Source organism: Seriola lalandi, unplaced genomic scaffold (assembly GCF_002814215.2).
Source record: "Seriola lalandi dorsalis isolate HSWRI2012SDOR001 ecotype SW California unplaced genomic scaffold, Sedor1 jcf7180002053522, whole genome shotgun sequence".
Lineage (NCBI taxonomy): Eukaryota > Metazoa > Chordata > Actinopteri > Carangiformes > Carangidae > Seriola > Seriola lalandi.
The window spans coordinates 5,018-17,988 of record NW_019524075.1 but is presented as its reverse complement, the minus strand read 5'-3'; the positions used below and the strand labels follow the sequence as shown (position 1 = coordinate 17,988).

The 12,971-nt window shown below is 44.8% G+C and overlaps 1 protein-coding gene across 1 annotated transcript in view; it reads left to right on the top strand.

Moving 5' to 3' along the window:
- Window positions 1–12,382, top strand: part of LOC111651195 (PEX5-related protein-like) — a 15,752-nt gene extending 3,370 nt beyond the window's left edge. Inside the window, exons 2-13 of the mRNA XM_023401151.2 lie at window positions 563–677; window positions 2,683–2,943; window positions 3,227–3,347; window positions 3,537–3,624; window positions 3,901–3,999; window positions 4,391–4,510; window positions 6,142–6,285; window positions 7,006–7,076; window positions 7,622–7,834; window positions 8,343–8,508; window positions 8,857–9,014; window positions 9,227–12,382. Coding sequence (XP_023256919.1) covers window positions 563–677; window positions 2,683–2,943; window positions 3,227–3,347; window positions 3,537–3,624; window positions 3,901–3,999; window positions 4,391–4,510; window positions 6,142–6,285; window positions 7,006–7,076; window positions 7,622–7,834; window positions 8,343–8,508; window positions 8,857–9,014; window positions 9,227–9,425 — 1,755 coding nt within the window. The 3' untranslated portion in view covers window positions 9,426–12,382. The remainder of the gene's footprint in view (window positions 1–562; window positions 678–2,682; window positions 2,944–3,226; window positions 3,348–3,536; window positions 3,625–3,900; window positions 4,000–4,390; window positions 4,511–6,141; window positions 6,286–7,005; window positions 7,077–7,621; window positions 7,835–8,342; window positions 8,509–8,856; window positions 9,015–9,226) is intronic.
- The last annotated feature ends 589 nt before the right edge of the window (window positions 12,383–12,971 follow it).

Below are 12,971 nucleotides of genomic sequence, written 5' to 3'. Positions count from 1 at the left end.
TTGTTCTCATCTTCATCTTGGTCTCAGAACCTGACCCAGACCCAGACCCTGACCCAGACCCGGACCCGGACCCGGACCCAGACTCTGACCCAGACTCTGACCCAGACCCGGACCCGGACCCAGACCCAGACTCTGACCCAGACCTAGACTCTGACCCAGACCCTGACCCTGACTCACACTCAGACTCTGACCCAGACCCAGACCCAGACTCTGACCCAGACCCAGACCCTGACCCAGACTCACACTCACACTCACACTCTGACCCAGACCCAGACCCAGACCCAGACTCACACTCACACTCACACTCTGACCCAGACCCAGACTCTGACCCAGACCCAGACCCAGACCCAGACTCTGACCCAGACTCACACTCAGACTCTGACCCAGACCCAGACCCTGACCCTGACCCAGACCCAGACTCACACTCACACTCACACTCACACTCTGACCCAGACCCAGACCCAGACTCTGACCCAGACCCAGACCCAGACCCAGACCCAGACCCAGAACCTGTCCGTCATGGTTTCTGCTCTGTGTTTAAGTCGTCTCTTCTTGTCTCCAGCTGGTCGGGGAGCAGCAGGAGAGTCGACCGCTGCTGAGTCCCTCCATCGACGACTTCCTGTCGGAGAGCCGCGGTGACGCCCCTTCGACCCGACCACTCACCTCCAACACAGCAGGTAGTCTCCTGCTAATTATCACCTCCTTGGGATATGATATGATATGATGTGCTTTTCTCCTTTGCCCCGCCCCCTCAGCCTATACACACTGAGATAACCCCACCCCCAAAGTGTGTGTGGAGTTACTGCAGTTAAAAAATAGAAAGTTGACAAAGTTGTCAACCAATCCCTGCAGAGGATCCTGTTCAGCAGACCCACCATGTCCCAGGTTCCTTGGGTCCAGCTAGATCTTGGTGTCCTTTAATTTCCCGTCTCTCTCCAGACTTTCTGTCGTGTCTCTGCTGAACGCCTTCGAACAGATAAAACGACCGACAGTCTGAGTTGAAATAACATGATTATATTTGGGATTAAAATTCAGTTAACAGGATTCCTCCTCGTCCTCCTCGTCCTCCTCCTCATCCTCCTGTCTGTTTCTAACTGTAACTTCCTGTGTCCTCCTCTCACCTCCCGTCTCTGTTTCCCTGTTTTCTCCCAAACCTCTAACTTCCTGTCCTTGGCTGTGCCCACCTGTCACCTCTGACTCAGCAGGTAAACCAGCCATTAATTAACACCTCTGACCTCCTCTGTCCTCCTCCTGTCTGCTGCGTCCTCCTCCTCACGCTCATTAGAGTCTTCACCACACAAACCGATCTGATTGTTTCTCTGTAAGAGAGTCAAAGAGACGACGCAGCTGAAATCTCATCTGTTCAGGTACAAACTGAAAATCACACGGAGGGATCGCGTGTCGGAGTCTGACCATGACGTTTAAAGGTCACAGCGGACGACTCGGCTCAGACCCCGAATCACATTAATGTGACTCAACGTGTGGTCAGATGTATCGATGAAAGAGCTGCAGCTTCTCCGACACATTCATGATGCACTGGACCAAAAACCGTCGCACTGAGAGAATCAATGCAGATATCATCTGTACATGTGCAGCTCAGCTGTAGCTGTGTGGTGTCAGTACTCAGTATGAAACAGTTCATTTCCATCGTGGTGATGATGATGATGATGATGGTGGTGATGATTACAACTGACATCATCTTTACTCAAATGTAGAAATCTGAACTTTCTGCCTCTGGTCGTAGAGATGTTACAGAGTGACGCGTCTTCACTCACAAACTGTCTTTGTCAGAGTCCAGTCAGCAGCTGGGAGAGACTGAGGCTACGTCCACTCTAACACACCTGAAAACACGTCACATGACCATCCACTGAGCATGTGCGAGCTGCTGTAAACAGGAAGTAGATCATCTCCTCTGAAGGAGGAACAACAAAGACAGTTTTAAAAGCATTAAAACAGAGAATGTAAGTGAAAAGCAGCTGCAAAGACAACAAGGTCAGTGACACTGTCATTCATCATCATGTTGTATTCACCACTGGTAGTCCAGGCTGTTGACAGCCAATCAGGAGAGACCCTGACTGTGACCTCATCGTTTACGGAGGTCTCACTCTCTGTCCAGACTACAACACAACCCCAGAGCTTTCAAAATAAAACACGACCCCAGAGTTTTCAAAAAATAAAAACAAAATAGGGCGTTTGCAATGTTTCCAAAACTTTTCCAACATTGTTATGAAAGAGAGAAAAGAGAAGGGAAAGAGTTTTTATTTTTATTGTTTCACTCATCAAAGTAAAACTTCCTGTAGCTGTTGAATTCTTCCTGAAGACAAACATGTTCTGCTGAAGGTAAATGGAGCTGAGCGGTTGGATGTGGTTCCTTGGTCAGAAAAAAGTCTTAATTTACCCAAAATTCATTGTACCACAGTCTGACTTAAGATAGAAGATACGCTTTGTGCAGCAGATGAATCAGATTCTGTCTCTCTGGAGTCTGTTTGTTGTATCTGTCTGTGTGAAGCTGGTCCCAGAGTTCTGTCATTGTTCTGACGGAGAACTGGATCCAACATGGAACCAGCTGTCAGAACCGACCTGCTGGTTCAGGGTGTCTTAGATCTCTGTCCTGGGACCAGCACAGACACCAGACCTGCTGGACTGGATCAGATCCTAACTGTCCTTCCTCCTGTCCTGCAGTTCTGTCCACGGCTCTGGACCTGGTGGACCTCAGCGAGCCGGGGGAGAGCAGCGGGGGCAGCAGCGGGGGCAGTAATGGTGGCAGTAGTGGCAGCAGCAGTGTCGGCGGCGGTAGCAAGAGGAGGAGCCCTCTAAGGAGGAAGGGCAGCTCGAGGAGTCCTCGACGCCGAGCGAGGCCCGAGGAGACCGAGCTGATCCAGGTGGAGGTGGAGCACCTGCCGGGCAGTCCCAGAACACCTGAGAGGATCTCACTGGACTCAGGTAACACTGACTCGACGTGACAGCAGATGATCTGTGAGAGCTGCTGCTGTTGTTGCTCATTTTGTTAAAAGCTTTGAACTCAGTCAGTTGTGAGAACAAAGCTGTCAGACTTTAATCTGAGCTTTTACTGTGATGAGACATTTAACTTCCTGTTTCACCTCAGTGACCTCAGACTGAGTCAGACAACACGCCTGGTTCAGTCCTCAGAGTCAATCCATGTTTTCACAAACTTCGCAGCGTGTTTTCTCTGGTGTGAATCATTGTGTCGTTGTCATGGTTACAGTCAGTCTGGCGTCTCCGCTGGACAAATGGGACGATGTGAACCTGGACGCGGAGGACGGAGGACGCAGGAAGAGATACGAGAAGAGATGCACCTCCCACCACTCGTCCAGTGAACTGCTGTGGTAAAAAACACACTGAACAAAAACAAACTCTCATTCGTCGTTCACTCTGATATATAGTCAGTCCCCATCAGGACATGTCTATCTCCTCCACTGCTCAGATTCTGATGATAGACGGGGGCTGTAGTTCTCCTGCGGCCTCTGGGGGGCGCTGACAGGGATTTAACACTCAGACCAGGTTTTGTATTTCAGGTCTGCAGAGTTTAAAACCGATCCACTGACCAAGACTTCCTTCGACATCCACAGCTTCGATGATCTGGACTTCAAACCGTCAACACAGGTCAGCTGCTGTGCTTCTGCTTTGAAACCTGGTTTGTTGCCACAGTAACCAACACCAACATCTGTGTTTGATGTGTTTATACTTTACTTTATCCTCAATATAAAGCTATAAACTATGAAGCTGAGTAAGTGAACTGCAGCTCAGATCAGGTGCTTTAATGTCTCTTTAAATACAACCTTGACTTTACTGTCAGACTGACAGCTGCTGGCTGACCTCTGAGTGTGTGTGTGTGTGTGTGTGTGTGTGTGTGTGTGTGTGTGTGTGTGTGTGTTTCAGGACTGTGGGGCGTCCAGACAGCGCAGACGGACTCGTTCCCTGCTGGCCAGAAAAGAGTCTCTGGAGGATGAGTTTGTCAGAGCGAAGGCTGCTGTTGAGGTACACACACACACACACACACACACACACACAGACACACACACACACACACACACACACACGCACACACACACACACACACACACACACACACTGACAGAATGTCCTCAGTGTCCATAAAAGTTCTTGTTTCCAAAGACGTCCTCACTTCCCGAACATGTCCTTGCTTTACTACGGTGTCCTTGTTTCCGTGACAACCAGCCTATCAGCTCCACCTCACATGGTTTTCATGTGATCTGATGACAATAATAACACTACAGCAGCTCTCAGTCCACATGTATGAAATCAGTCCACTGCATCATATTTATTAGAAGATTTTACCAAAATGTCTGAATCTACATCAAGTGTGTGTGTGTGTGTGTGTGTGTGTGTGTGTGTGTGTGTGTTACAGTCCGACACAGAGTTCTGGGATAAGATGCAGGCGGAGTGGGAGGAGCTTGCTCGGAGAAACTGGCTGGAGGAGTCTGAGGGTGAGCGGCCGAACCCGCCCACCATCTCACCTGTGGAGAAGGTGAGTGACTTCAGAACCTGGTCTCACAAACCCTGATCCACTCTGAACCGTGATCCTTCTCCGCTGCGTGTCTGGACGACATCTGCTGGAAGGAAGCAGCTGGAACCAGATTCAAAGATTTAAAGACTGAGTTTCAATGTTATTGTTATTTTTTCTACAGCAGATATTTTGTTTCACAAGCCGATTTATCATCTTGTCTGGTAAAAAAAGTTGCTCTGAACCCAACAGCAGAACCGTGGTGGACCCCCCAGCTCAGAACATATCTGACGTGTGGACGTCAGTTGACCCAGACTGGTGGCAGTTATTAATGATGACAGATTATTACTGATGGATGTTTGTCAGAATTAATCTGTAGTTTTAATCCTCTGGCCTGAGATCAGCTCCAAGCGCCTCCATCCAGAACACCAAGCGTCTGTAATCCTGCGTTATCCCTCCTCTGCTCGGGTGTTACGTCACCGCGGTGACGGAGGTGAAGCCACTCTGATGTTGACACGTTATCAGACATCTGTTCACACATGTAGAACAGACCACAGAGCAGCAGCCTGGACGTCTCTTCACGTGTTCCTGGTCAGATAGAAACCTGTCAGCGGAGGGTTTAAGGAAACTAGTTTTACATTATTGTTGCAACCAAATTAAAACATTTATTAGTTACTAGAAACCTGTAATGAAACACCAGCATTTAAATCATGTCAGTCTCAAATTAACATGAAAATCAAATGAAACACAATTCATACTCACCATTCTCCACTTATCATCGTTCAGCTTCTGTCAATAAAATGTAACACTTCCTGCAGATGTTTCACATTAAAAGCTCACCAAGAACTGGAAGGATTATGTCCTCTGAGCTACTGAAAGGCTTTTAATTTGAAACATCTGTACAGGAAGTAAAATTTATTGACAGCACCTTTACATTGTTCGAAAAACCTGCAAAGTAGAAGTGAATGGAGTAATAAACAATATGACTGTGAACATGTCAGAATGAACTCTGACAGGAACTGGAGATAAATGAACAGTCCTTTTGTTTCTGTCAACAGGATGAGTATGAATCATCTGGTTCTGTGTGTTTTTAAAATGACAGTTTACCGACTTGATTATTGATTTGATGTGACCAGTAAAGTTGAACTCTGAGTCCATCCCAAAGATCTCCGACCTGGTTTTACTTTATTCTTCCAATGATGATTCGTTTTCAGTTTTGTCTGTTTTGCTGATTAAATTCAGATGGAGTCATTGATTTGTCAAAAGAAGATTCATCTGCAATTATTTTTAATAATAAGTTATTGTTCAAGTAATTCTTAGGCAAAAATGTGATGAATTTATAGCTCACTTGTTGCTTTCCCTTTTTGGTTTTTGACTTCGGGTTCATTGAAACAAGACGTTATAATAATGTCTTTAAAGTTTCATTGCTTCTTATTGTTACAGAAGAAAGTAACTGCAGATGAATTGATAATGAAAATAAATGTTTAATAATTGTTATTTTATTGTTTTGTGTGATTAGCCTGATGGAAGTGTGTAAATGAAAGAGGCCCAAGGATCGAGCCCTGAGGAACTCCACAGTCATGTTGATCCATCAAACCTAAAGTGATGGTTCTGATGTGTGACACTGTTAAAGAGCTGGTGTTTGTTTTGTTCAGGGTTACTACTTCAACACCAACAACCCGTACAGAGATTGGCCCAACGCCTTCGCAGAGGGTCAGGAGAAAGCTCGGGAAGGAGACCTGAACGCTGCTGTCCTGCTGCTGGAGGCCGCCATCTTACAGGACCCGCAGGACTTTGAGGTGACCTACACCAGACCTGGTCCTGATCCATGTTGTTACCACAACATTAGATTAAAACAGGAGAAAGTGAAGCAGCAGAATCTTTATTCAACCTGAATCAGAGTCATTTGAAATATAAAATATGAACTATCTGTGTGAAATTTAGTCATAATTGTTGTGAAGTCTTGAGTAATGGCTAAAAACTGTTTTGTGAGGTCACACTGACCTTTGACCTTTGACCACCAAAATCTAATCACTTCATCCTTGACTCCAAGTGAATGTTTGTGCCAAATGTGAAGAAGTTTCTTCATGAGATATCATGTCCACGAGAATGAGACGGACAACCTGAAAACAAAATGGCTGCCGCTCTGACTGTCGCTGGTGCAGAAGAATAAAAAGTATAATTAAATAAGTAAGTTTCAGTTACAGTTACAGTTGGGGCAGATTAGATTTGATCCACTGGGAGCAGGTTCCAGCAGGTTCCAGCAGGTTCCAGCAGGTTCCAGCAGGTTCCAGCTGGTTCCAGCAGGTTCCAGCAGGTTCCAGCAGGTTCCAGCAGGTTCCAGCAGGTTCCAGCAGGGGGCAGCACAGTGACTGTAGTTTTAACTCTGGGCTCCACTAACTGAGCAGCTCCCGCTGACCTTAGAGACCTGTTAGGTTCATATACATGGAACATTTCTGAGATATATATTTAGGGCCCAGAGGGCGGACATGTTGGACCAACTCTTCTTGTGTTTTCAGGCCTGGCAGATTCTGGGAATGACTCAGGCAGAGAACGAGAACGAGCAAGCTGCCATCGTGTCCCTGCAGAGGTGAGACAGCATCACTCTACACATGATATGATATAATATGCCCTTTAATCAGTCCCTCCTGGATTTCACGGCCTTTTCTTGGGATTGTTGCAGCTAAAATGGAAAGTGGAAATGTACTTATTTTAAGGGTCTCACACATGGACGTAGCAAGACGGCTCAATAGTGCCGTTATAGCCTCCACTCTGTTTCACCTACATGCACCAAAATTGGAAAGCACATGAAAAATGCAAAGACTCACAAAAGCCTCTTGCAGCCGTTTCCTAAACCCAACAGGAAGTCAGCTATTTTGACTTTTGCCGCCATTTTTGTGATTGTAGGACGTCGGACTTTAACAAACTCCTCCCCGTCAGGTGACCTCATCAGGTGACCTGTTGACAGCGGCCCTGAGGTGTGCGACAGGGCGAGGGCCCACATATCGCCACTTGCTGCTTTAATTCATTATAATGTTCAACACTTCTGTCAGATTCAGATGAATGACGTGTTCACCTGCTGCAGGTGTCTCACCTGTTAGAGTTCAGTGTGTGAACCTGTCTCACCTGCTGCAGGTGTCTGGAGCTCAACCCCAACAACCTGCCAGCCCTCATGGCGCTCGCCGTCAGCTTCACAAACACCGGCATGCAGCGGGAGGCCTGCGACGCCCTGCGACGCTGGATCAGCCACAACCCCCGCTACAAACATCGGGTTCTTGACCACAGGAGCCTGCTACAGGGCTCCCCGGCCACGCCACGCAGGGGCCCCGACACCTCCACACAGGCCAGGTACGAACACCTGGGCGACATTAGATCAGTTCAGGGAGGATAAAGCAGAATCTGGAGGTTAATGCTGTAGTCTTCAGTTTGGAATAGATACTGTATTACCCATAAGCCTCTGTGGTTGTTGCTATGGAGACAACTCCATAGCAACAAAATTCAAATCAATTTTCTGAATATATCCAGTGAGTTTGTCAAAGATTAACACCAAGCTCTCTGATTAGACGGTTCTGACAGCAATGCTTTCTGGGACTTGTAGTTGACTCATAAAACATAAAACAACCATAATAACCCTGTTGAATTTACACATATGAAATATACATTTTATTTTGGATGTGCTTATGTGTTAAAATTATATATGAACCCTGTTAGGAAATAATCCAGTTTCATATATTGACACATAAAACTCGTCTATACAAATGTTAATGTGTGTATTCTAATATATCCACAGCCTGATTATATAAAGTCTGAGACTCTGTGTGTGTGTGTGTGTGTGTGTGTGTGTGTGTGTGTGTAGGTCAGGGCTGCAGGATGTGTTGCTTCTCTTCCAGGATGCGGCTCTGTTGAATCTGGACTGTGTGGATCCAGACCTGCAGACTGGACTAGGAGTCCTCTTCAACCTTAGCTCAGACTTCAACAAAGCTGTGGAGGCTTTTACTGCAGCGCTGTCCGTCAGACCACAGGTAACACACACACACACACACACACACACACACACACACACACACACACACACACAGTTTTAATAATTGACAAATGGTTTTATTTGCAGTCCTTATTATCTTTGTGTGACACTGTATGTTAATACCATGATGAGTATTTTAGGTTTGTCACTAACATAAGCAGCTGATCCTCAGTGAGTGAATGAATCCACTCAACAGCATGACTTTCTATAGTATGACTTGTTTTCCTTTTGACATTCAGTCACATCGTTTTGTTCCATGCTAAATTTTCAAATGTTAATTTCTGCTTCAACTAACATCTTATGTGGATTGACTAAGCCCCGCCTCCTGTCTGTTCCCTCTCTTCAGGACTACCTGCTGTGGAACCGTCTGGGAGCGACGCTGGCCAATGGGAACCGCAGTGAGGAGGCGGTGGAGGCGTACACCCGAGCTCTGGAGCTGCAGCCAGGATTCATCCGGTCCAGATACAACCTGGGAATCAGCTGCATCAACCTGGGAGCTCACAGGTAACAGTCAGGTGTTTTAAAGCTGCATTAATGAATGAGTCTTACACTGAATTATTGACTGAAAACACCAGAGTACACAACCAAACCCGTGTTTGTCTCTGTCGCCCAGAGTGATCAAAACTCACTGAATGCATCTTTGAACAAGTTCAGTTTGACCTTACAGTAGATATTAATGGTCTGACCTGGTCCTGGTGCTGGTCCTGATCCTGCAGGGAGGCGGTCAGTAACTTCCTGACAGCTCTGAACCAGCAGAGGCGGAGTCAGCGCTGCAGCCACCAGCAGATGTCGGCCAACATCTGGGCCGCCCTGCGTATCGCCATCTCCATGATGGACCGACCTGAGCTTTTCCAGGCCGCCAACATCGGGGACCTGGACCTGCTGATGAGCGCCTTCGAAGTGGGCGACGTCTGACGGAGGACGGGGTCCCCGGTCAGACTGAGCGTTGTGTCCCAGGAGACAGTTTGGTTTGAAACCAAAGAGACGACGGCTGCAGATCGCAGGAAAATCCTTCGCAATATAACAGCACAACCCTTTAGATCCTGTAAGAGCACTGGTTACACGTATGTAGTCTGAGCGCTGAGGACGAGCTCAGACGAGCGCCGTTTGTTCAGGGCGTCTGCAGCTCCTTCAGAAATATTAAACCTTTTAAATCCACTTTTAAATATCAGGCCTTAAAGCCATCACACAGCGTACCAACACTTCCTGGAGTACACCTGTGCTTCACTGCAACAAGGCCAGTTAGAGTTAAAGGAGTTTGTCTCTAAACATCCTGGAAATTCTGTTTCTGATATCTGATCAATCTGATCAATAAGTATCAATATGGATCCTCTGTTCTCTCTGTTAATACAAACTGAACACTCCCTCCATGTTTGTCTATGTTTGAAACAGTGAACTCTGCTTGTTTCTACTCAACACGTTTCACTCCAGCTCTTTCCTGGAGGGCTTTTAATGTGAAACATCTGCAGGAAGTATTAAAACGAGTAGAAGAGTTAACAGGAGAATAGAACATCATTAATGTTAATCAATATATTATCATTAAAGTGAATTCACCATGTGACACATTATAACACAAATATTATAAAGATGCACCTCCTCCTTTAATCATCGTCACTGAATCACTTGATTTCTGAAGTTTACCTGTGAACCTGATGGACCTGCTGACACTCACCTGTTCATTCAGGCTGATCTGCCAGTGGCAGGTCCAGACTCACTTTATATAAAGAGTTCAAGTTAAGTTCCTGTTCATGTGTAAATGAGCTTCACCTGTAAAAAGCACCTGGTTATTATTTACACCATGTTTTATAATAAGCAGACAGACAGAGCTCACCTGACAGGTGTGTCACTGAAACACACTGAGCTGATTTCATTTCAAACGATTCTCCTCACTGAGACGTCGTTCCTTTAAACATCACTGAGTTTGGAGAATAAACAAACTCTTCACTTCATTAAATAACAACTTCACAACATATAAAATAAAAGAAGAAACATTTAACAGACATTTAAATCCAAAGTTTCAACTTCAACGACTTTCTTTAACCTTTTAAATGTCAGTTTTATTTTCACTTTTATCAACAACTGAGCTCAGTGATGAAGAGGAGGAAGAGTTATCACTCCTGTGTGGCTGCAGACTGTCAAAATAAAATACTGACTCAGACTTCATTAAGATTAAAATACGTCTCAAAGCCATAAAGTATCATCAGTCAAAGGTAAAAATTCACCTGAGAGTCAGGAACTTTACTTTGACATGTAGCTTTTCATCAAACATCGACCAGCAGGGGGCGACCTTCACACCTGACAACCTGCAACACCTGCAGGAGGATTTTAGCAGCAGCGCCACCTGCAGGAAATGAGTGACAGCTGCAGCTGTTAGCGACAGTAACACATTAATCACGTTAACTTCAGATAGTAACAGCTGTCAGAAAACATTTTGTAAACGAAGCTTCAGTTAATAAAAACTCAAAAACACAAACATCTGCAGAGTCTCATCATCACCTGCAGGTGGAGCTGCTGCTTCCTGTTCCTGCAGGAGGCAGAGGAGAGACCTGCTGCATCTGCTGCTCTGTGATTGGTTGATTCTGACTGTACCTGCTCTCAGGTGATCTCATGTTCAGAAGTGTCGACTCTCTACAATCTTTAGTCTGCCTAAAATGTTTTGTTGGTTTCTGTGCTGTCACTCAGTGTTTTGTTTTATTTTGACAGTCTTATTCTAATGGCCTGTGTTTGAAGTTCTGTTTTATTCTGACGCTCTGTGTTTTATTTTGAAGGTCTATTTTGTGCTGACGCTCTGTGTTTTATTTTGATGGTCTGTTTAATTCTGACGCTCTGTGCTTTATTTTGAAGGTCTGTTTTATTCTGACGCTCTGTGCTTTATTTTGAAGGTCTGTTTTATGCTGACGCTCTGTGTTTTATTTTGACAGTTTGTTGTTTTATTGTGATGCTTTGTGTTTTATTCTGACACAGTTTTATTCTGACAGTCTGTTTTCTCTCCTTCCTGTCGTGGTCTCAGGTGAATCTCCTGGTTTCAGTTTGATTCAGCAGCACATTTTCAAACAGATAAAATATATTTATAAAACATCAAATATTAAAATTAACCTCAATAAGAAAACTATCAATAAATACCAGACCCTGAGATCAATATGTTTATTGATCAGTTCATCACGTTCCTTCAGTTTGGACCAGATTTAATTTAGAAAGCACACACACACACACACACACACAGACACACACACACACACACACACACACACTCTTTAAAGTTTGACTTGATGAATTTCTTCATGTTTCACTTGGTGCAGAAGAAGCTTCAGGTTTAAAGTGAAGATTCACTCGTGTTAACGAGCGGCTCCACAGCTTTTAAAAAAGATGTTTCATGGAGATTAATGACATTTTTCAGAGAGAAAAACTTTGACATTAGAAGAGTCTATATTTATTGATTGATTGATTTATTTATCAGACTGGGAACCAACCTGTGAACTATAAAGTTTCTCTGGTCAAAATAACTGGAAACTTAAAGCTACTCTAATATATAATGTTCAAATATATGTATATATTAAATATGAATTAATACTTCTTCTGTACGATCAGATCAGGAAGAATAACAACTGGTTTATAGCTGAGCTGTGATTAATCAATGTGTCTGTTAATGACTCGTCAGTGGAGGCTGATGATCAGACTGATGATGATCAATAATGATGATTAGTTGTTACAGACACTGTGAATCTTTCCTCTGCAGCTTCTTCTTCATGTATTTTACTTCCTGTCACCTCTGATGTTTCTCATGTAAACGACTGTACAGAAAATGATAATCAATAATCACATGTAAACTGATGATATTTTAGAATTAAACAGCTGATACAGAACCTGAATAACTCTCCTTCATCAGTGTGTCTCACCTGAAGGTTTCACCCAGGTCACAGACCTCCATCAGATCAGGTCCAGAGTCCTGATGAGACCTGATCAGGTTCAGGTCATGGTCCTGGTTTTAGTCCTGCGTATCCAGGTGTCGCTCACCTGTCTCTGTCTCAACTGCTGACTGGGCTCCAGGTCTCAGGTGCAGCAGTGACCTCTGGTGGCAGCAGGAGACACTGCAGCAGAAACAACAGAAGCCAAGAGAGAGAGATTTTTTTATTTATTTTTAAAACAGACCTTTATTTCTAGTGAATTCCATAAACGCAAGTTTTGCTGTTTTCAAAATTACAACAAAGAAAAAATCATGCTAAAAATGGACCTACCAAAAACTAGACAAATAAAAATAACAAAAGAAAGGAAAATAAATAAATAAGTCAAGATTCAAAAATTCAGAACCAATGAGTTCTGTCTCACTGAGCACATCCTGCACTCCCCAAACATTCAGTCTGTAAAACTCAAACACCACCCGGAGCCGAGCTGCCAGCAGCCCGGTCAGCATCAGAGCCACGTCCTCTGACCCTTGACCCCTCACAAATGGCTAATTTGGAA